This window comes from Orbicella faveolata, unplaced genomic scaffold, assembly GCF_042242905.1.
Source record: "Orbicella faveolata isolate gen_17 unplaced genomic scaffold, um_ofav_v1 contig_2, whole genome shotgun sequence".
Lineage (NCBI taxonomy): Eukaryota > Metazoa > Cnidaria > Anthozoa > Scleractinia > Merulinidae > Orbicella > Orbicella faveolata.
In genome coordinates this window covers 21,142,787-21,166,966 of record NW_028301547.1, presented here as the reverse complement: position 1 = coordinate 21,166,966, position 24,180 = coordinate 21,142,787, and the positions used below count along the sequence as shown (strand labels likewise).

At 38.2% G+C, this 24,180-nt stretch overlaps 1 protein-coding gene and 1 long non-coding RNA gene across 2 annotated transcripts; one reads left to right on the top strand and one right to left on the bottom strand.

The window, feature by feature from the left end:
* The first annotated feature begins 1,151 nt into the window (after positions 1-1,151).
* On the top strand, positions 1,152-3,158 carry LOC149112384 (uncharacterized). Its single transcript, XR_016207412.1, has 2 exons — positions 1,152-1,974; positions 2,288-3,158. It is a non-coding gene; the product is annotated as an uncharacterized LOC149112384 (long non-coding RNA).
* Positions 3,159-9,225: 6,067 nt separating this feature from the next.
* Positions 9,226-15,393, bottom strand: LOC149112383 (acid-sensing ion channel 4-B-like). Its single transcript, XM_089290227.1, has 6 exons — positions 14,430-15,393; positions 13,809-13,956; positions 13,002-13,061; positions 12,167-12,317; positions 10,340-10,431; positions 9,226-9,597 (listed from the first exon to the last, which is right to left on the bottom strand). The coding sequence occupies exons 1-6, from the start codon at positions 15,354-15,356 to the stop codon at positions 9,452-9,454; spliced, it is 1,524 nt and encodes a 507-aa protein (XP_089146353.1). The 5' UTR covers positions 15,357-15,393; the 3' UTR covers positions 9,226-9,451.
* Positions 15,394-24,180: the final 8,787 nt, after the last annotated feature.

The following is a 24,180-nucleotide window of genomic DNA, read 5'->3' as shown; positions in this document are numbered from 1 at the left end:
AGAACAGGATATCCATCAGTGGCAGCCCCCTGTACATTGACGGTCACGCCCCCCAATTTCGAAGTCCAAGGGCTAACCCGTCTGGTCTAAATATGAAATTTGATTTTTCCAACAGATACGAGACCAATTCCAGATTAACACAATTTCCACACTGATACTGTGACAAATCAGCATTTCATATTCTTGGCGGCCATCATATTAAAACAATTTGTAGAAATATTGCACACTTACTTCCGTCTGCTTCTCACTTGCTGACAGATCAGACCACATGCTGTTCAAAGATGCTAAAAGACTGCCAGAAACTCACTGCAATAGCCTATAATAGCTGGTTGTTAATGTGCTGCTCACCAGTCTTCTCAGAGCAATTTGATCTAGACAAGAACCGGCCTCTCACCAGGGCCAGCTTGAACAAAAGATGGGTAACTTAGCCTATGAGCAGGCTCTCGTGTTTGGGCTGGGGGTGTGAGTGGCAAAGCCGCATGAAGGCTCTTGGTGACATGCCAGTGCAGGAAAACACTAGACACCTATTTAGCCTGCTCAGACAATAGAGACAGATACTAGAGCCTGCTCGCAGGCTATGAGTAACTCTATCCACCCAAAAAATCAGTAATCCTGACTGGATAGTGATGTACCCAATGAATAGCTTTATGCAGCTTTTGAACAACGGGGCCAGATATATAGCTAAGGGTTGTTCAGAACTAGTCAATAATTTTTTAGCAATTACAGTCTGTGGCTGAAGTAAAGCCAAGAAAATAAATAACAACAAAATGATTTTTGCTCATATTTATTTATTAGACATTGCTGAAGTGAATTATTTCTATCATCATTCATAATATCTGGATTCCAGATTCCAGTTTTTGGTTCCGGATTCTGGATTCCAGATTCTGGATTCCGGATTTCGGTTTCCAAATTCAGTGTTTTAGGGTTGCCCCAGATGATGTATGTGCATATGTTAATCTTGAATAATCTGAAATTTCAGAGAGTTTAAAAATAGCATATCATATCTGTGATGGTTCTGAGGTGGAGGGCTGTTACATGTACATGTAAATGTCTCATGCACAATTTTTCACTCGTTATGATTCAGGTGCAAATAGTTTCTGTATCTGTTGATGTGCAACAATCTACACCAATATTTCAAGCTAATAATGTACAGTGTATATTAATGAACCAAATTATGCTGTTTGTTTTTAGTTGGCCAGTGCTACTACATGGTAATGTGATGTTGAAGTGAACAAATTTACAAACATGCCCAGTGTCAACTTGTCAAATACATGTATATGAACTGGCCAGACAGTGTAGATTACAAAATTCTGATGTTTCTTAAGCATTATTTTGTAATTAATGATTTCTCAGACATTGTTTTCTTCAAGAAAAGATTCATACCCCACATGGAGGTTTTTTCTCTATTAGAGCTCTTGATTCCTGATACTTTAATTTGGAATTTCTAAAGACTGGACGTGAATGGGTGTTGGGTGTGAATATCTTCTGGAACTGCACATTCATTCATTGAGTAAGCAAGAACATCAGTATTTATCCTGACAAACTCTGATTTTCTTCTGGAAGCTGAACTCATATACAGTTGTACAGTTATATGTACAACCAAACAGCCTGGATGACCCTGTGATTGGGACTGTGCACATTGTTGTAACCCTCAATGTTCCAGTTTCTTGTTTGAAGCAAATTGCATTTGCTCTCGAAAGCAAGTGGCGAAGTTCATAACAGTTATGTAAGTTTGCTTTGTATCTCAGGGCAAAGCCTGCTGCAGTGAAAGTTGGAGTACCAACCCCTAGCATTTGATTCACTATATTAACTAACACTCAGTAAACAGCTTACAATGAAGTACACTGTATATCAAAGAAAGGAATTACATGCCTGTTCCTGTCAGTCAATATATGAACAGGTTACAGATGGGGAGCCTGTATTAAAACATCAAAGATTTTCAAAGCGACCATGGCCTGGTGAGATATTTCTGAGGTAATATAAATTTAAGGTCCTTATGATTGCTTATAGACATTGATTTTTATTGTAAACAATATCTTACTGAGTGTATTTTTCTTGTGTGCTAATTGTTGAAGAACACAGAGGTCACTGTTATGACAGAGATATTAATTTGTGAAAAGTTCTATAAACAAATGCATCTGGGAACAAATTTATTTATCACGGATGCAGCTTCTGAGAGATCCCCAATATTAATGGAACATACACTGTTCGTACAGTACATGTAAAAGAGTTCAGTAATTCATTACTTATGATTGTAATGCTTTGTTTGGTTTCTCTGTATTTACAGACAACTTGATGGGATTATAAATTCTGCACCAAGTTCATTGAATAAACTGACTTGGAGGTTCAGTTCTGCAACCCATCCTGTTTGTAGTAATATCATAGCTGCAACATTGTGACAGATACACTGCATTACATTATTAAGAAACACATATTAACTAATTATTTTTAAGTGCCTGTTAATTTAGTCAGTTTTTCTTAGAGATAATTTACTCATGGTTTATTTAAATAATTGGCTTTTTGGCTTTAAAATGATATTTATTGAGCTTTTAAATCAATTTTGTGATAATCTGCATTGGACATGGCATAAATTGATATTTTGCCAACACGAAATGGAGAACTGGGTCTTAAGCAAAGTTGCAGGATTAGCATTTTTGTAGAAAGAAAGGGTTGAGAAATTTGTGACATTCTACAGACAGCCTTGCCATTCGCAATGTCCGATAAGGTCAATTTGTTCCATTCTGTTGTACAAATAGTGTTCTCTAATTTACAAATTATTTCAATCTGTTGTTTAAACGATTGCCTTATAACCCCATGTCTGGCTTTGGTGCATGTAGGATATTGATGTATTTTTTATCCATTTTGCTGTAAATTATCTTAATTGATGTGTCAATCAAAACATATCTTGGATATGCTGGTCTCTTCTGACAAATGTACCTATGCCTCATAACCTTTGAGTGCATTTGGTTGTGTAGTGCAGACAAAATACATGTACATAATATAACTTCCTCTTAGCTCACTGATAATTCTTGGTATAATTTAATCATAGCAAAATTAATCAATGGAACCCAATCGCAGCTCTTGTAGTCCACAATGCCAGTCGAGAAAAAGAACAAATCACATTGAAATTGAATAATAAAATTATTATTAGAAGCCTATGCAAGTATTCATGATCAGCAAAAAAAAATATCGTAATTACCATTCATGCGAGGGTGATTTTGCTTATTGCAAACCCTTCCAGCAGGAGGAGACTCCATACAATAGTGAAGATGGCTAAATGTATCTTTGGGGACAAGTTAGAAAACAAAACTTTCCAACTTTTCACATATGTATACTGTTCTGGTATTTTTGTGAGATTTCATTTGGTAGACTGATTCAGGAACTGAGTATATTGTGACCACTGCATTTCAATCAGTCCCCACAACAAAAAAATGTGTAAACTTCTTTTGTGTGGGAGTCCCCATGTTAACTAAGGAAGAATATAATGATTAATAACAATGCCTTGTCTTTCTGAATAAGGTAGGAAAGAACAAGAAATGCCACCAAAAAGCACAGAAGACAGTTCTGTTATGTGATCAAGATTTTTGGTAGCTTCCCAGAAATCCTTGAAATCGTGGCTCCATATTTCATAATCACACCATCTTACACCTCGATCTGCTGATGTAATACTAGTTCCGGCTGAAACTATTAAATCATTCGCAATTTACCTCATACATGTTGGATTATTTTCATTAGTAACAACATTCCGAAAAATATCTAAGGAGCTCCGCTTTTAGGCTGGCCTAAATCTATATATTAAACATTATATTACACTCACGCTAGCCTAGCTAAAAGGCGATTGAAGGCTGAGCCTGGTTCTGATGAAAAGGCCACAAGAAACCTAGCATGTTCTTCAGGGTTTTTAGTGAAAGCACTAAAGATCAGCCAAAGCGTACGGAGACAGACTATCTTGTCAGATTTTGTAAAAGTATGTTTGTTGTGTTTATAATTCCAAAAGATGTGATCCAATTATATTTGGGACCTTACGCGAAACACGATGACAAAGGCAACGGGAACGTCGCGAAACAAAGGCTTAATGAGCGGGTCATTATGCACCTTTAGTCTGTAGATTTCGTAGCCATCTTTTGCAAATCAACAACGTTTTGGTTAAAACTAAAGTAGAAGATGATTCCCTTGATGTATGGAAATAAAAATTGATACCTAAAAGGAGGAAATTCCTTCGAATTATTTTATGCCTCAATCAATAATATTTTTTCAGGGAATTCGAGATAATTCGATCCAAAACAGCAAAGGGAAGCCTCGGTTTTCAAGTTGGTCAATTGCAGTATTCCGCATTCTCAGTTTCTTTTCTCACCATATGCCATAAGTTCACATCACTTCATATAATGTATAGATCATTACTCTTTTTCATTTGTCGAGTATTCCTCTTCAAACTACCATTATTACGTTTCCTAAGTTAGACTCTTGTTTTTACGTCTCCCGTGAATCACGCTAAATTGAAGTACACTAGATGGGACTTTCCTGTGGGAAAAATTTCATGTGCGTGTGAAAACGAATCTGCACAATGCCAGTTCGGTACGTATGACTCAAAGGTCCTGTGGCACTGATTTTTGGGTGGGATTGTATCTTGTAATGAAAATGATTTCAGGGTTCTGCTAACTGTACTGTTATCACCTCGCTATTTCAATAATTGTTCTATTCATCGTTTCCTCGATTTTTTCTTTTCAATATACATTTGCAAGCTCAGTGTTGTCTTACAACGCAATTCTAAACTGGCCGATGTACATTAGGTGTTTTTTTTATTATTATTTTTGTTATTTTTAACTTTATGTGTACCTACCTTACAATTAGACAGTCTTTGATGGCCCTACACAACTTGCAAGTCAAATCACAGAAGATTACCTTTGGCTTTATATCGAAAGTGAAGATATCAGAGTAAGGTATTTCTGCAAATTCACTGGAAATGATGATACACGCAATGTATATTTCCAATTGGCGTCGGCAAAAGGGAGTTAAGCGCCCTGCGCTCCAAGCACGCGATAATTTATTTACAACACCACACGTTGCTATTCTTTTGTTACCGAACATAAAGATGGAACGGTTCCGTAGAGAGCAGCTGGGCGCAAGCAAGTGTTCCAGCAAGTGTTCCAAACCGACAACCTATAGGCGGCCTTTGTTTGTTAATTTCCCTATGAAAAACGACTATCATAACAAAAATGGCCTTGCAATGCTGTTATTAAGAACCTCCTCACAAACAAAATAAAACATTACGGCGTCCAAATATAAATAAAATTTTCTACTTTAATTTCAAGTTGACAACCAACCTCTAAGTGGTTTTCTGGTTCCATTTACCCAGATTCATATCCTTGTCAAAAAAATATAACTTTTTATTATATTACTGAGGAAATAACTTCCTTGTGATTGGTTGAAGGCCGGCGGATTTAACGTTCGTTTGTAATTTGCTCTGCAGTACAAATTAACGCGCACGCGTTCGTAATTTTCATGTAATAAATAAGTAGCATGAAAGCTCGAGCAATTTAGGATTTACACTACTCGCAATATTTGCAATTTGAAAACAAAAAACACTCGAATAAAGGCTGGTGTAATTTTGAGAAAATTTACAAATGTCACTCGTAGTGTAACATCACCCGTAATCCTAGTTGCACTCTCATTCATTCGATTACGTAATCATATGAAAGCTCGGGTAATTAAACATTTACACTACTCGTGATATTTTAAAATTCTTTCAAATTGCACTCACCTTTATGATCGTACAATTTTGCGAGAATTTTCAAATATCACGAGACGTGGAAATCCTTACTTGCGTTGGCATTCATACGATTTTCTATAGTAATTAGCCGCCGTTCCAGTGGGAAACTTCTTCTTCTTCCCAAATCTAATTTGTTTAATCTAGCTGTTATTATTTTTAAAATTGCTTTGGCTGTGTTGAATTACTCACCTACTTAAAGCATAAATTTAATCGGTTTTGTTTTTATTAATTATTTATTAAACATTATATTGCACTCACGCTAGCCTGGCTAAAAGGCGATTGAAGACAGAGCCTGAATTTGAGAAAAACGCCCCAAGAAACTCAGCATGCTCTTCGGGGTTTTTGGTAAAAACATTAAGATGAGCCAACGGAGACAGACTATCTTGTCGGATTTTTTAATAGTGTTTGGTACGTTTATGCTCTATGTTATTGCTCAAACTTGAGATTCATTCACTACACAGTGCAGTAGCTGCGCGATGTTTGCTGGGAAGAAATAACAAAGCATAATATGCCATTTTTTGGTCACTGAGGTGGCCGTTTATTTTTATAACAATTAACTTTTTACTCCGAAAACCATTAAGCAACCAAAATCATTCCCAGCAAAGGTGGGGGAGTGCCCGGCGCAATCACCAAATATTTAAAATCCCCCCTTGTCTATCGAAGGGGTCGGTGGGTGGGTGGATGGGAAACTGCGAACTGAGTGGGGAGCTAGAGTTTTGGAAAAGAGGACAGTAACCTGGCCACGTCTGCTAAACGTTGGATTCTCCAAGACCCGGATGACCCCCCCCCCCCCCTCCCCCCCCAACCAATTGCTGAGAGACTGGCACTAATAAGCTGCATAAAATCATTTATTCCCCGGGTAGGGTGAATAAATCTCCAGTTATAATTCCAAAAGCTGTCATCCAATTATACTGGGGACCTTACGCGAAACACGACGCCAGAGGCAACTGGATCGTTGCCAAAAAAAAGGCTTAATGAGCAGAACATTGTGCATCGTAGGACTTCGTAGCCGTCTTTTGCAAATCAACAACGTGAAATGATCAATTTCAGTTTTTTTTGTAGAACGCGAACCATTAAGACTATTTTTTTTTTGTATTGTTAATAATTATTGAAACTGAACGCATTTGTATTATATTCAGCAAGGTTTTATACGGAGTGGATCTAGATAATAGAAAGTTTATGAAACCACAACGGCCAGGCCGAGGACAATGTCAATTTAAAAATGAATTCATATTTTACCTACGAATCTCGCAATACTCTTTCACTTTGTTTATTACTGTCAAAACTATCACGAAACTAAATCTGGAATACAGCGATAACTTTGAAATAGAAATTTAAAAAATTAGTCGTTCTGGTTCACGTTCTCCGGAGAACGCAGAATTTGGCCATTTTACGTCGTTGTTTTGCAGAGGACGGCAAAAAAATGTACCAAGAATTATAACGCACGTGCACAACTATTGTTTTGCTCATTAAATCTTTTGTTCAGTTGCGTTGCCGTTGCCGTTGCCGTCTTGGTTTTCTTAAACTTCGTAACTTCGAAATTCTGAAGTACTATATAAATTTGCTGTCTAATAGGCGTGGTCCCCGCCGTCGTATGTGGGTAAGGTCCGCTCTGACATTACTTAGTCTCTGATATTACTAAGCGCGCTCTCTCCATGCTAAAAATCAGTAGAAATGAGTTTAATAGTTATATAACGTCTGACTCAATGGCGATAAACTAAGGCTCAATCCACACGTATCCGGATATTTTTGAATCCGCTCGCCAGAGTGGAAAAAAATAAATCCGCAACGAATCCGATAACGTGTGGACGGGTGAATGCGGATATTTTCGAATCCGATGACACAGCAAAATTGTGTTCAGTCTCTTACCGAACAAGAAACCAACATGGCGGCACAATGTGCAGGCCTAGTTTTCATGACGCATGTTCTGAAGACATTTTACTGCAGAGGAGCCCTGGGTACTAGAGTGAATCTGGATACTATCGGATGCTTGTGGACAGACGAACTAGATTTGAATATGTCACGTGTGGACGGGGAGATTTTCAAGTCCGGAAAGAAAAAGTTGCGGATTCAAAAATATCCCGATAAGTGTGAACGCGGCCTAAATATAAGGCTGAAAAAGCTATTGAAAATGTCGCATAGTTAGGGTAAACTAGACGTTTTGGGGCTTGTAGAAATGTAAATCTTAGTGCTCAAGCACTAACTGAGCGTAGCTAGTTTACAGGCATGCCAAAGGAAACAAATATTTCAAATAAACGTAGCATAGTTAAAAATGTCAACTGGCAGGAGGCAGACCAGTTGGCTATTTACAACGCGTGATCAAGGATTTCACTACCGAGAAACAAGTCCCGCTGGTGGTAGGGTGGAGGCCTTGAACCTAGGACCTCCGGATTACAACACCAGCGCCCTAAACCACTCGGCCACGCTGCCTTCGCTTCTCCCAGGTTAGTCTGTCTTCAGTATTTGAAGAAGAGCCAAGCCCGAAACGCAGAGCTCACGTTCTAAAGAACCCACTAAATCATCAAAGGGAAACTTTCTTGAGCATTAGGAAATTCTCCTCTCTGGAACTTTTAAGTAGGATGATGCAAACAATCGCCAAGACTGAGTTTTTTGTTGACATCACGACTGATTAATGTTTAACAGTAATTGATTAACAGAAAAACTGCCGTGTACTGCGTAGCCTCTTCCAGGCGTTAACTGAACGTCTGCAAGAGGCTATGTACTGCGTGGCTGTTGTACGTATAAACAAAAAAGGAAATATAAAATAAACTTCTCGCATCCGGGTACTAAGTGTCATAATGTTTAAATAGTTCCAAACGCTTCGAGCTTAGCCCTTCTTCCGTGGAAAATTCTAGTTGATTTACGTTGAAAAAACCAGTGCGCCCGCGATGAACGCGCGGCGACCTAAAGATGCCTGTAATCGTCTTTGTAATCGAAATTCAGTCCGCATGGCTGACAAGTATCCAGTTTACAAACAAGTCTCATTATCTGACGTTTTCTTTGTTTGTAACTGTAGCAGAACATGATACCACGGAATTCTGCTTCTTGCAGAGTGTGGCCATTTCAATTTCACTGAAGAGAAAGAGAAAACAAACGGCGGTTACAAACATAACAAATAGGTTTCGCATGGTATATTAAACTTGACGTTTCGTATGCTACGATATTCATCTTCAGAAGTGACGGTTACAAAATATGACAAGATTAATGTTTCACTGAGACGGAGACGGAGCTCTTCAAAGCTCTCACTCACGTTGCTCACGCCTCCGCTGTTGCTGATCATTCAACTTCTACCGGACACAACATCAAAAGGAACCATTTCGAGATCCTAGTAAGTGGGCAATGTAATTTACGGTGTAAAATCAAGGAAACATCGTTAATACGGAACTTAAAACCCGCCCTAAATGAAAATGTCGGTAGTGAAAAACTCTTTCTTTATTAATTCACACCGGATGTAGTTTCTTTTGTTCGTTGTTGTCTAGCTAGTTACCAATACCTCGCTTTGTTTTAGTCTTTTTACATCTTGTCGTATTTTGTAACCTTCACTTCTGAAGATATATGTTGTAGGATACAAAACGTCAAGTTTAATATGCCATGCGAGGACCTATTTGTTATGTTCGTAACCGCGGTTTGTTTTCTCTTCCTCCTGATTTTTGTTGTTGTTGTTGTTGTTGTTGTTGTTGTTTAAGAGTTGCTGCCCGGGCTCGCGTTTACTTCCACGGAGTTCTTCCTCATCCGGGAAATCACAGCTTCCAACAGAAAGTCCATGAACTCGCAGAGCGTTAGTATACTGCACCCAAGGAACAAGCCCATGTTGCCACCGAACTCACCTGTTGAATGAATTTCTTAAATCATGATTGCTGCGTAGTTATTTTACCCCAAGCATACTTGCCTTTCACTTGTCATTTAGTTCCCCTACTATACTTCTAACGAGGAAATAACAACAGCATGATATTGAGTGTAAATCATTTAGTTCTGTCGTTGTTGTTTCTCCGTTAGTATACATATACTCAGTTAGGAGGCTGGTTGGACGCATCTCGATATGCCTTATTGTGATAGCGTGATACTGTTAGTGGGTTTATACGTGCTAGATGCCTTAATGTGACAGCGCGATGCTGTTAGTGAGTTCATATGGGTCAGTACGTGGCTGTGTAGCCGCGCGATGCGGTTCCAGTCAAACACCCACATTTCACCTTAACTCACCATGGAGTCTCCAGTAGCTCAGTGGTTAGAGCATCCGGCTAGATCACGGAGTGTGATGGGTTCAAATCCCATCTGGAACTAGGATTTTTTTCCGAGTATACGTTTCTCCCAGAATTTACACTTAATACTATACTTCTTGATGCGAATTCGCCTACCGTCCTCACTAACACTATAGAAAACGTTCATCGTTTTATGGTGTTTTAATCCTCAAAGCGTATCAGCGTTTTCGACCGTTTTAGCGTTTTCGGTTTGAAAAAACACCATCAGCTACCATCGATAACGTGTCGATCTGGAAACGCATTAGTGTGGACGGACCTAAATCGTGTTGTCGTCGTTGCTTTCCGTTATTTATGTCTGTTTTTGACTTACCTAAGAGGCTCTCCAAACCATAACTAGGAACATCTTCACGCTTTTCATAGGCTAAGTGTTGAAACCCCAATTGGAGAAAGACGTAGTTCGTTCTGTGAGGGCGTAGCAAAATATATAAATAAGAAATAGTTAGTCACTTAACCAACAAGTCGTTTTAACTAAGCACGCGGGCGTGGTGACGCACGAAAAAAAGGAAACAAGCTGTATGAAGGAGAAACCTCTCCACTTGCTCCCTCTCTATTTTTATCTTTTTTGTTCGTGGTCGGATTTCGTCGCTGTTCCAGCTTGAACGAATGAACTTGAATGAGCGAAAGAATGAACAAGTCATCAACGAAAAGACGGATTTGGGTAATGTGTTTGCATCCTTGTTTATATAAGTGAAGGCCACACGTTTGTCAGTGAATGTCCACTATTATAACCCTCGATAAATAAAAGCCTTATCTTATCTCATCTCATCTCATCTCATCTCTTTTTTTCTCTTCTCTTGTCTTGTCTTGTCTTGTCTTGTCTTGTCTTGTCTTGTCTTATCTTATCTTACCTTACCTTACCTTACCTTATCTTATCTTATCTTACCTTACCTTATCTTATCTTATCTTATCTTATCTTACCTTACCTTATGTTATCTTACCTTATCTTATCTTATCTTGCCTTATCTTATCTAATCTTATCTTATCTTATCTTATCTTATCTTATCTAATTTTATCTTATCTTATCTTACCTTATCTTGTCTTATCTTACCTTACCTTACCTTATCTTATCTTATCTTATCTTACCTTATCTTATCTTACCTTATCTTATCTTACCTTATCTTATCTTATCTTATCTTATCTTACCTTACTTTACCTTATCTTATCTTATCTTATCTTATCTTACCTTACTTTATCTTATCTTATCTTACCTTACCTTATCTTACCTTATCTAATTTTATCTTATCTTATCTTACCTTATCTTGTCTTATCTTACCTTACCTTATCTTATCTTACCTTATCTTATCTTACCTTACCTTATCTTATCTTATCTTATCTTATCTTATCTTACCTTACTTTACCTTATCTTATCTTACCTTACTTTATCTTATCTTATCTTACCTTACCTTATCTTACCTTATCTTATTTTATCTTATCTTATCTTACCTTATCTTGTCTTATCTTACCTTACCTTACCTTATCTTATCTTATCTTATCTTACGTTACTTTATCTTATCTTATCTTATCTTATTTTATCTAAGCTTATCTTATCACTTCTCTTCTCTTCTCTTCTCTTCTCTTCTCTTCTCTTCTCTTCTCTTGTCTTCTCATCTCATCTCATCTATCTCATCTCATCACATCTCATCTTATCTCATCTTATCTTTTCTTTTCTGTTTTACTTTTCTTTTCTCATCTCATCTCATTTTATCTATCTTATCTTATCTTTTCGTTAATCTTCTCATCTCTTCTCTTTTCATCTCATCTCATCTCATCTATCTTATCTATCTTATCTTATCTTCTCTCATCTCATCTCAACTCATCTCTTCTCTTCTAATCTCATCTCATCTCATCTCATCTCATCTTATCTTATCTTATCTATCTTATCTGTCTTAACTTATGTTTAAAATTTACTTTCTATTTCCATTCTAAACGGTCACTTCTAAAGGTGTATGTCGAAACATATGAAACGTCAAGTTGAATGCAACAGTGCGTTTTATTGAATTGTCTTGTTTATCACCCAAGCTTGTGTGTTATTTCTTGTTCAGCTACGATGGCTAAAGAAAAATGATATTTACGGTATTGTTTCTATTAACATTAAGAGAGCCCTTAACGGTTTTTTTTTTTTCTGGAAATAACTTACCTCATGTAATCTGGACTATGGTTAAAGTTAAGGAGATTATGCACAATCTCAATCAATGAGTCATCCGGAAATTTGGAATAAGAAACACGTGACTCATACACCAGTTCTGAGCACGCATTGCTGCAGGCACATTCTGTTAAGTTGACTTGACCTAAAAAGTTAAAAATAAATCAGTTGTCTCAATTAAAGTACAGTAGAAACCAAATAATTATACCTAATGAATTACAGGAGAGGTTTATTTGGTTTGAAAAAGTCTACTTCTGCAAAGGGGCTACGTCGCTGCTTGCGCACCTTGAAAGATTAACTAAAATTTTTCAAGTTCGTTGTTTGTAATCCGTGTTAATCTTCTCCATCCTTGACCATCCTTGATCATCCTTGTTCCTTTATGGTTTTCATTATCTCTTCAGTGATTTTTTTTTTCTCTTAGTAAACTACTATTTACACGTTTTCTTCAGCTCAAAGGTTATTGTGTTCATGGCCTGCATACCCTGACTGAGCTCCTTTAATTTTTTATTATTTTTTTAGCGTATCCAGGCAATATTCTTTGACGCCGTGCTAACGTCCTCGCTGATTAAAAATGTAAACACGTAACATACATGTACATGTTCTCGGACTACATTCTAACCTTTCTTTCCTTCGTAACATCTATTTTTGCTAAAAAAAAAGTCCGTTGGAAAAAGGTGTGAGCTCAGTTTGCCCCTAAATCAGAGCCCAAAAAAGGCTGACGAGTTTAAATGAGGACAGATAGGATGTGATTATCAATTAATTTTTAACTTGCCCCACTGTGGTTGTGACGTTGCGTGGCCAGTATCACTAATAATTTTATCTTACGTACGTCGGGAATTCTCAACACATTCTTTGTCTTGCATAGAACACACAGGTGTCCCCTCTGCGTCTAAAAGAATAATAATAAAATAGTACAAGGTTCGATTTGTAAAATATTGTGATAAAACTTGACCTCTAAATCCCCGTTTCCCATTCAGGATCTTAAGTATAAATGATAAGAAATGCAAAATTAATGCCTTTAAGTTACAGAAGACTGTCAAGTGGCCAAGCTTTTTGCCGAGTTGTGGCTGCAGGCGATTAAATTGGATTGTTAAAACAATCTTTGCATTAGATTAGGGTAAAACGAAGCTGACAAGAACAATGAATTTTCTCGTCGGTGGGAAAATTCCCACTTTTAGTCGCTAATAATATAACTGGCCGGGGCTGAAGAGAGAGAATCACAATCGGTCATCACCTTTTAAAAGCCAGATGTGTTAACATTTATGGCACCAAAACATCATCTTGTTTAGACCTGCTTGTATTCATTGTTATAAAATAACTGAGATACTACATGCGCTCTCATTGGTCGATAGGTGTGTTAAGATGAGAGTGTGTAAACACGGTTGTGACGTTTCAGATTCGCGTATATTGTTGAGAAATGTTTTGTAAAAGCAATAGGATACTTTTTCCGTGTTTACATAGCCTCATCCAAACACCTGAGGGGGCTGGCAGTTGAGAGAATTCTCGAAAGATATTCAAACCCTTGGCATTACAGTCTAGAATTCTCCGAGCCCCTCCCCTCCCCCCGCGTGTTAAGATGGGATAAACACGGAAACAGTGCTCTATTGTATAATCAGAACTTATGGTGTCATCTAACCTTGGAATCCGATACCACGGCAGCCACATTGTCTTAGGGTCAAATTTGCGGTGCATTGATGAATGCAGCCGTCTTTGTTGTAGGAACCAATTCCCGGCAGCTTGTCCTGTCGACAGTTTGTTCTGAAGGGTGCTGGAAGTCTAGTATGCTAGAGAAGATTAAACAGCAATGATATGATGTAATTATTTTCCGTCAAGCAAAGCAAAGTCTGTATACGAGCCAAGTGGCCCATCAGGCCGGTGCCTTTTCCCGGTTTCCGTAGCATGAAGCGACCAGGAGAATTTCTACTCCCCCTGGATGGGATGCTAGTCCAGCATTAGCTTTATACACCTGGGTGAAGAGAAGCATTTCTAGAGTAGTAAAGTGTCTTGCTCAAGAACGCAGCGGTCTCGTACACAAGGTCCGCGTCACGTGAAAAGGAATAAAAGAAGCAAAGAGGTAGCGATAAATAGGGCTATAAATAATATGAAGTGGAGTAACAGACTGTCCTGTATAGATCTCAAAATATCATGACGCGCACGTATATGTGATTGAAATGTTAAAACACAATATTAAAAATAAAATTCGGCAGCTCATGTGTGGTTTATTGCCTTGAGGACAATTACTCTGACAACAACTTACCTTCGTTAATTTGACTCCAACCGAAGCGTGAGTGCCAGGAACGATGTTGAACCCATTATGTCGGTTGACAAAGGTGTTCTGATCGTGCACAACCACTTTCAATCCACTCGAAAACTGGCTGAAAGTACTCTCATGCGTTTGAACATCCAGAAAAATGCTGAGCCCATTGTCAGGGCCTTCATGTACAGCACGTCGAAGGACACCATCCTTACCAGAATTAAAGGTGAAACAAATGCCATATTCTGTAAGTTTTGGAACGAAGTCTCCCTTAGAGCACGCTGCGTTTCGCGTGAAACGACAATAAAGAAAAGAAGAGGTCAGGCTCGTTATGTCATGGCCATATTTTGTATGAAATTCTTCTTTGTCAAACAGACGATGTGAAGAACGGCTTAAAACATTTATTATGTTTTGCCGCATTGTTCTATTACAGCCTTTAACAAGGGCTGTTCCATATGGCGTATAAACACATAAGAACGCTTGGCCGCAAGTGAGATTTCCACGAACTTTACGTATTTCACTGCATCCACTGATGTTCAATCCCATTTTTACAAAGTTTTCGTCCTCGTCCGCCGTATCTATCTTAGATCTCATGAACCTGTTTAAGTTACAGATTGTCACCGCAGGGAACTTTAAGCCTTCCGAGGGAGTTTCTTGTGAGATTACTGTTTTTATTGGCCTTGACAAGAACTTATTCAAGCTTAGGGATACAAGATACAAATAGGTCGTAGCAGCCGCCCCAAGAAATATGAACCAAATACCTCGTCTTAAAATGGAATGACTCTTATCGGCGGCGTATCTAAGTCCGTGAAGGGTAGTGTTGGAGGCAAACTCTTTCCATTTAGTTGGTTTAGGAGACATGCCTGGCTCTGATTTTTCCTCCCAGTGTTCAGCAAAATTGTTGTTCGACGGTTTCACCTGTGTAACCATGGTAACTTAAAAACCATCAAGCTCTAACTTTCACCTGTCAGTAAAGATAGCATTTTTTCTTAGAATAATCGAAGTTAGTGATTCGTACCTTACACGGAAATTCCCAGGCAAAAAAGTATATCTCACTTAAATAGATGCAGGAAAAATTACTATTGCTAATCCTGACTAGAATTATGGATACGATTGAAGAAAACCTTTTGAATAAAATGTAATTCCTCCATATAACCGCGTTGTTCTCTGCAAGTAGGTAAAAAATTGAAGGTAAAATGAAATCCATTTGAATATGAGTCTAGAGCTTTCAAAAGCTTTTAGCCAAAATTTTGTTCCGGTCCGTCGTTATTGATCGGGATCAATTAATTAAAAGTTTCACCTGTTTTGGATATCTTTTCTCCTTTTGGGTATAACTCTCCCGACACTGAAAACTGACAGTTTTTGGCGAAAAGTAAACGTTATAGTTGTCCATAATAAATGCCTTGCATTTGAGAGTCATTGCGCGTTGTGAACGCAAAAAACGACCAGTAGGGGAAATTAAACTTTTTGTTGTGTCCTGTGATTAAGATGTCTAAAGAAAAAAAAAGAAAAAAAAAAAAAAAACTGAGAACAAATTCAACTCACCTTCTGAATTGACGACTTTACTTCAGTATTTGGAGTGGGCATCTGTAAAGAACTTGTTAACACGTCGAGTTGCGTTGTAATGGTAGAAGGTTGCGCAGGCGACACTGTTTTTGCTACTTCCAAGAATCAATTAAGAAACTTTTTCAATTTCAACTGAAAACCATTCGGAATTCAAAACACGTTTAATTCTCCGGTTGGTGGTCTAAGCAGCCTTTGTTTGCCACTGTGCATAGATTAGGGTATTAATTCAGTTGCGCAACGTGTGGCTTTGGAACCGTTATAATCAACCATTAAACCATCAATATATTTTTTCCCGTCACTGAAAACTGTCCTTATTTGAAGGGGGCGTCTGTAAAGGACTTATCAAGACTATGAGTTGCGTTGTAATGGCAGAAAAGTGCACGATATATTTTAGCAGACACTTTTTGGTAATTTTCAAGAATGGGCACTTTTGGAAGAACCTTTTTCAATTTTAATTCTTAAAACAATTCAAAACACATTTGATTTTCCGGTTGGTGATCTAAATAACCTTTGTTTGCCACTGGGCAAAGAGTACGCTATTTATTCAGTTGTGCAACGTGTGGCTTTGGAACCGTTTTAATCAACCATTAAACCATCAATATATTTTTTCCCGTCACTGAAAACTGTTCTTATTTGAAGGGGGCATCTGTAAAGGACTTATCAAGACTATGAGTTGCGTTGTAATGGCAGAAAAGTGCACGATATATTTTAGGAGACACTTATGGGTAATTTTCAAGAATCGGCACTTTTGGAAGAACCTTTTTCAATTTTAATTCTTAAAACAATTCAAAACACATTTGATTTTCCGGTTGGTGATCTAAACAACCTTTGTTTGCCACTGGGCATAGAGTACGCTATTTATTCAGTTGCGCAACGTGTGGCTTTGGAACCGTTTTAATCAACCGGTAAACCATCAATATATTTTTTCCCGTCACTGAGAACTGTCCGTTGTAGGAAGAAAGTATGCGGTATCATTGTCCGCAATAAATAAACACACCTTTGAACTAACAAACTTTACTTATTTGAAGAAGGCATCTGTAAAGAGTCGGGCGAGTCGTACTAAGTTTGACCGAAGTGTCGTGTCGGACACTTCGGTCACACTTAGTGAGACCAAAGGACACCGTCAACCCGGCTAAACAGGATGGTGTTGTCTACAGGATTCCCTGTGAGTGCAGCAAAGTCTACATCGGAGAAACAGGGAGATCTATGCAGGAGAGGATCAAAGAACACGACAGGGATAAACGACTCGCCCGTACCCAGACCTCCGCCGTTTCTGAACACACCCACGAGACCGGCCACTATCCTATCTGGAATGAGGTCAAGTTTATTGATCGAGATCCTCACTGGTACACACGTAGGGTCAAGGAAGCTATGCACATAAGACTTCACCCTAATAACATGAACAGGGATAGTGGAATTGAAATTCCTGAAACATGGATGCCCACGATCAAAAAACACAACAACAGGAGAACGGTACAACAGCGGACCACTGAGGGAACAGCTACTCGTCGGAACAATGGAACAATAGGAGGATCGAAATACACCAATCACAGCCGACCTTTGTGATATAAATGATACCGTGCAACCAGTCGACCTTATCGCCTGAAGAAGACTAGCAGTAAGCAGTCGAAACGTCGCGATCTACATCTAAAGTGACTACATCGTATGACAAACGATAATACACTTTATTATTGCATCTACCACGATGAATAACAACAACCTTTTCCTAAACAGCCTTTGTTTGCCCCTGAGCGCTTATATTAGGGAATAGCACTGATTCAGCTGCGCAACGTGTGGCTTTTGGAACTATTTTCATTCATTACTTGTGCCGCTCATTTTCTGGCGTGGTTAAGTTATGGGGAAAAAATGTGGCCTAAGGCAGTGAGCGGCTGGATGCGAAAGCACTGAATGTGTATCACGACGTCACCGAAGGGGAGGGGGGTGGATAGAAAATCCCTCCATACTTACCAGCTTGCGCATCTCTTTCCAAATGTTTTGAATCTTACAAGACGGATCAAAAAAAAAAAAAAAAAGGAGATATTGCACGTGGTAATTCATCACTTTATTACGAAACAAACATTCAACAAACAGGATTACATAACCCAGACATTCTGGAATTCCGCGGCATAAACACGAGTGAGAATAGTACACAATTTCAACCAACCACCAAACAAGACACCGATCAATTATGAAAAAGAAAGCTCAATCATGGACAATTTCAAAGTAGAAAATTTTCGAATAATGAATGTACCAACCGGGTACACGAGTGCGACAGTTCTATCATATTTTCATTAACTAAAGCACAATTTAGTTTAACTATAAAACATTGCGATAATACGGAAAAAGTTAGAACCATTTTGGTTAAAAAAACAACGACGACGTTTCGACATTCGCTTAACATCATTATAAAGTCAACTGAGTGAATAAAGTGGGAACAAATTTAAATATAAACTGAGAATTCCTAAGAGACACGAATACAAAGAAAACAATGATAAAAAATTGATAAAAAATCTAAAAAGTACTAAAATATATAGGATAAAAAATATTTGCCCGCAAAGAGTCACGTAAAAAGTTTGGCACGAATTGAGTCTTTCTGTGTTTTTTAAAGGGCTCAATTCCTTGATGAAAAGTATTTTAAAAACCAAGTAGTCAAACTTCGATCAACTGAGTCAATAAAACGGGTATAAATTTAAATATAAACTAAGAATTCATAAGAGACACGAATGCAAAGAAAACAATGATAAAAATATTGATAAAAAATTCTAAAAAATACTAAAATATATATCATAAAAATATTTGCACGCAAAGAGTCACGTAAAAAGTTTGGCACGAATTGAGTCTTTCTGCGTATTTAACACAGGGCTCAATTCCTTAATGAAAAGCATTTCAAAAACCAAACAGTCAAACTTCGATAAAGTACACTTTGCCGTAACAAATGCAACTTTTGAATCAGAATTATGTTTCGTGTTTTAGCAAATGTTATTTATTATGTGCAGATTACTAAGCTGATTCAATTTACAGTATTGATTACTCTGTGGCCATTCAATTAACGCATTATCGGGATGATTTTGATCAAATACGCTGGATCATTTTAACGTTGCTTTTTTATGTAAACTATGATCATTAGCACATTACACTGTATCAGATATTTGCATTATCCTTGAAATAGTTTATTTAGCTAAAAGCTTGATCGAGTGGCCCGCCATGTCAGGCGCAGAATCTGTTCAAAATAATTAAGAGTCACTGACTGAAAATATCGAGAATGGCTGGCCAGGTTAGAAAAATCGAAAATCCCGAAACTTTGCCTAAAGAGCGCTTTTAGGGAACTACTTTCGAAAATGTTATTCCGATTTTATTAGAATTTAGAGTCTTCGAGAAATCGGCAAAAAACGAAAATATAGCTTTTTGCTTCATTAAATATGCAAAAAGTATCTGAGAAATTGACAAAATTCTGGGTATTCGCATTGAAACAATTTTCAAAACTAGAACTCGGGGTAAACTTAGCTTAAGAGCTTTACTTTTCTTCTATCTAACAATAGGAAGTTTGAAATTTTTCAAGCATTTTGAAGGATTCCGTCGACCGTTGAAGAATTGCCTTTTCAAGCCCCTATGAAAACGGCAAAAATTGCGTAGTTTTACGGGCTTAAAACGCACCTTGATATGTCCGATATGGAACTAGAGCAAGTACTGTGCAAGAGAGTGTCGTATCTACTATAATAATATGGAAAAAAATTTCTGGGCAATCGAGGTTCACACAGGTAAAATTCAAAAGTTCGCGACAGTCTCTTCTCAAATTTGCATAATGCGGTATGTTCAGAGAACTCTATTGTTGAGCACTCTAGTCTGTTTTTGTTCCATTTGTGGGCCATGCATTGTGGGAAATATACAAAAAGATAGTTGATCTGTACGGGTCCGTAAATGATCCGAGGACCGCAAATGATCCCGGACCGCAAATGATCCCCAAATTGGACCGCAAATGATCGTGGACCGGAAATGATCCCGATGGGGACCGCTAATGATCCCGACTAAAAAAGTAACGAATAGCATGGATGGTGGGATGGTGTGGATAGGGAATTGGCGTAGGTGAATACCGACGTTTTTATTAAAGCCATTTTATAATTGTAATGGCTTACAACTTGCTTTTTTTTTTCATACTTTCGACTAAATTTTGTTGCTAACTACGATGTTGTGAATGTCACCACTCAATCATGAAAACACGACTTGGCTTGCATTTCTTTGCAATTCTCAGTAAAATTATGATCAGTGCAACATACGCTACATATTCTCCTTTGCTAAACATTGATATTTCAGTGTTATAGTTAAATCACATTTTATCAGCCATTAACGCCACTCGTCTAAAGTTTTAAACTAAAATCTAACCATGAAGCAACTATTAAGGAAGACGCTGTCACCTCAGTAGACCCACAAGCCTACAACGCTTCATCACTCTGTAAAACACCTAGTGTGCAGCACTGGAAATTTGAACAAATTTATTTTGTAATTTTTCTTTGGTCGTATTTTGGCTTTAATTCCTCGGAAATGACTACTTAATTATTTTAAGAAGCCAAAATTCCAAGCTATAGTTATGAAGTTCAGCTTCATGACCAAGCAAGGCCAAGGCTTGCACTTCGTTTTGACAAGTTAGCTGTTTGATAGATGTTTGATACTATCGCAACCGTATGTGTTTTTTTTCGCCAAGTATGTGTTTTTCCAAGACTTCTAATTCAATAGATCGTCTTCACGTGACGTGTTTTTATCCTCATCAGGCATAAGAGGCGGTACATTTATTTCTGTTTACAATAAGCGTGCTTCCTTTGGAAACCAGAGTATTTTGAATTTCAGAGTTATGTAGGTTGCGTGACACAAGGCTACGATCGAGTTTGTTGAAAAATATATACTTATCTCATGATTTTGAGCCTTTTTAGAAGTTAGAGCATTAGGAAAAGTGTTTGTGTAAATGCTTGTTTGTTTAGTACTGATAATCAGTCGCCTGGAAGGCCAAAGTAAGTTCCAGATGTTTACACAATATTCCGGCCGCCATATTGGTGTACCACGGATGTATACCAACATGGCGTTTCCTTACTGGGCTCTGTAAATTTCTGGAAAACATTTAAGACGAATTTCAGAAGTTTGGGGAAACGCACAGGCCTAAAACTTGGAGAAGTGTCTTATTTAGTTATCTCGGTATAGCGTACATCGCAATTTCTTAGCTTTTTCCATTGGTTTGTTTTTCGATTTATTATTATTTTTTTGTTATTGCGTGACAGTGAAAACGATCTGAACCGTTCGAAGAACAAAACAGCAATCGTGGAATATTTTTTTTGTAAAATGATAAACATGTTTTTTAGTTCATAATTTTTGTATATGTTCTCACCTTCCTCTGATATAAATCCAAGCCATTCCTTATTTTTTGATCGGGATCATTTGCGGTCCAATATGGGGATTATTTCCGGTCCTGGGATCATTTGCGGTTCAATTTGGGGATCATTTGCGGTCCTGGGATCATTTGCGGACCCGTACAGATCCATGTCGTTGTTACAAGATTGTTTCATTATTTCACGCAAGGTACATAAAACTACAGAAAAAGCCCAAAATATAAGTTCAAAGTCACCCAGACTAAACACGCTACATGTATTACGTGACTGGCGTCACGTAATATATATTTTCAGTTAGCTCCAATTGAATTTTCTAGATTATTGAGGAGACTCGTATAAAAATAACGGGGGTGCTCGTTGTACATTTTAGGGGTTAATCTTCAAAAGGTCCACCCCGAGAGCTTTTGCGGTACCTTTTACGGGGATTGAGCCGAAAAATATGACAGGGGATAATGTGTTATGTAAACGGTTGTCAGGTGAACCATCAATTTTCCCTCTTTCTTTTTTATTTGGAAACTATTAAGGCTAAGTAATTGAAGACACCAACAACGCCCAAAAAAAAACACTGTTAGAAATATATCGTGTAGTCACTCTATGAAGAGACTTTTCAATTATGCAAAAAAGTTCACCTAGCCTTAAAAACGTTTGTGTTTGCTGGCGCGCGTTCTTACTGCCCAGATTTTTTGTTCCAAATACTGATTGAAGACGACCAATAGTTAATCGAAGTATTTATTTCGACCCGATATTGGGTAAACTAAAACGCCTTTTAAGCTCGTAAAATTACGCAATTTTTTCTGTTTCCATAGGGGCTTGAATTCTTCGACAGTCAACGGAACCTCTCAAAATTTAATTTAATATAAAGCTTTCAATATGCTTATTTTATCCGGTGTTCTAGTCTTGTAAATTGTTTCAATGCGACTCAGAACTTGGTCATTTCACGTTGTTGTTTTGCAGAGGACGGTGAAGAAATGTACAAAGATTTATAACGCACGTGCGAAGCTACTGTTTTGCTCATTAAGCCTTTTGTTTGGTGACGTTCTCGTTGCCGTCGTCGTCGTGGTTTGCTTAAGCTCCCTTATGTACGGGAGGAGACGGGGTGGAGGAGGGGAGGAAATTCTAGGACAATGCTTTCTTCAATCGACGTGAAGGGAGAGAAAGGGCATTGAGGCATGTGGCGTCATAACCGTGCGTAGTCCCGGAAGCCTCTTAGGCGGAAGTAAGAACGGAGTCATAACAAGCACCATAAAAACCATTTATTTTACCGGGTAAAATAAATCTTCTTTTAGCCTTTTAGCCAGCCTTTGCAAACAAGCTGGAACTAGAAATTCGACTATAGCACACTACGTTAGGATATCCTAGAACAAAATAACTGTTTTTTTGGCGCCAAAATGACGTTGCGGTAAGTTTTGCAGCCTTTTGTGGAATTCAGACAATTTGGCAGAAGTTAGCATTAACATTTTCTCGGAAATTTGAAAGTTGCTTTATTGAAATTCAATATCAAGTGACGAGAAGACGTCATTTATTAAAACAAACAAACGAATCGGAACTTCGAAACAGTTAACCTTGCAACTGAAAAAATTCGAAACTCCGAGAGAGCTTCGTATAAAAATCGAGACTGCGAGACGCACATAACCGCTAAAAAACAAGACTGCGAGACCCGTGAAATTCAACGTTTTTGAAGGACCATTCGCCACCCCTAACCAGGGACGGCAGAGCCGGGGTGGGGGTTCAAGCCCACCCCGCCCCCCCTACCCCGCACCCTCCCCTCCACTTTTTACCACGACGACAGTTTATTTTGTTTTAGTATGAGGTACAAATGAAGAACTAAAGAAGACCAAAAAGAAAACGGAAAAAGTCTGGTTGACTACAGATTTACCAAGAATTTACAAAGCTACTACCTCGTACCAAATCTGTAGGAAGCTTTTTCATCTTTACATAGTTTTAACCTTTCCGCAGCGTGCACTTCCTTCCCACACACGGGGTGGCTTGTGTAAAAGCGCAGGTCAGTCAGTGCTAAGGCCGTGATATATCATGGAGGGCTGAGAAAGATGTATCAAGCTCACAATACCTTCAAAATATATTGCTGCAAATGCACTAAAAGTACCTGTTATTTTATAGTTCATCCATTAGGTTGGTTTTCTTAAGAACTACACCATGGAGAATGTCAAAAATACCATGTCCGAGCCCCTAGATTTAAAATGTTTTTTGGGGTGGAGGATGCCCCTAGACCCCTCTACAAAACTTGCGCCGGCACCGCTCGTTTTCAAGCCCCCCACCTCCTCCCACCCCCGCTTCCTTCAGTTGAAAAAAGACTCCGCCGTCCCTGTGAATTCATATCCTGCTGCATCAGCTGCAGTTGCTTTCTAGCATTTAAAAAGGTCTTCAGCAAAGCAAAATTTTTCCGATCTTCTGCGCGACTGAATTAAATTCGACGTTTGAATCTTTCATAGCTTTTTGTCATGCCACTGCTGGGACAAATTTATTTGAGTTCGGCACGGCAGAAGCACGACGTTTGGACTAGGCCGAATTCCAACCGAGGTCAGATCGCGGGATAGACATCAAACAGTCTTACCCTATTTTTCAAGAAAACCTGCTTCCTTGGTCTAGCTGGTCACGTTAATAAAACCTCTTCGTTTCATTTAGTGCATCTAATTAATCCGTTTTCCATCAAGATCAAAGTCGACACACAATGGTTAAAAAATACTTTAAAAGACCAGTCTCCTTTCAAATATTTGCAGACTAATCGAGTGTGTATAGACGGGAAAGACAAACCCCTATTTGCTTCTATTATAATCAAGTGTCTAAACCTCAAT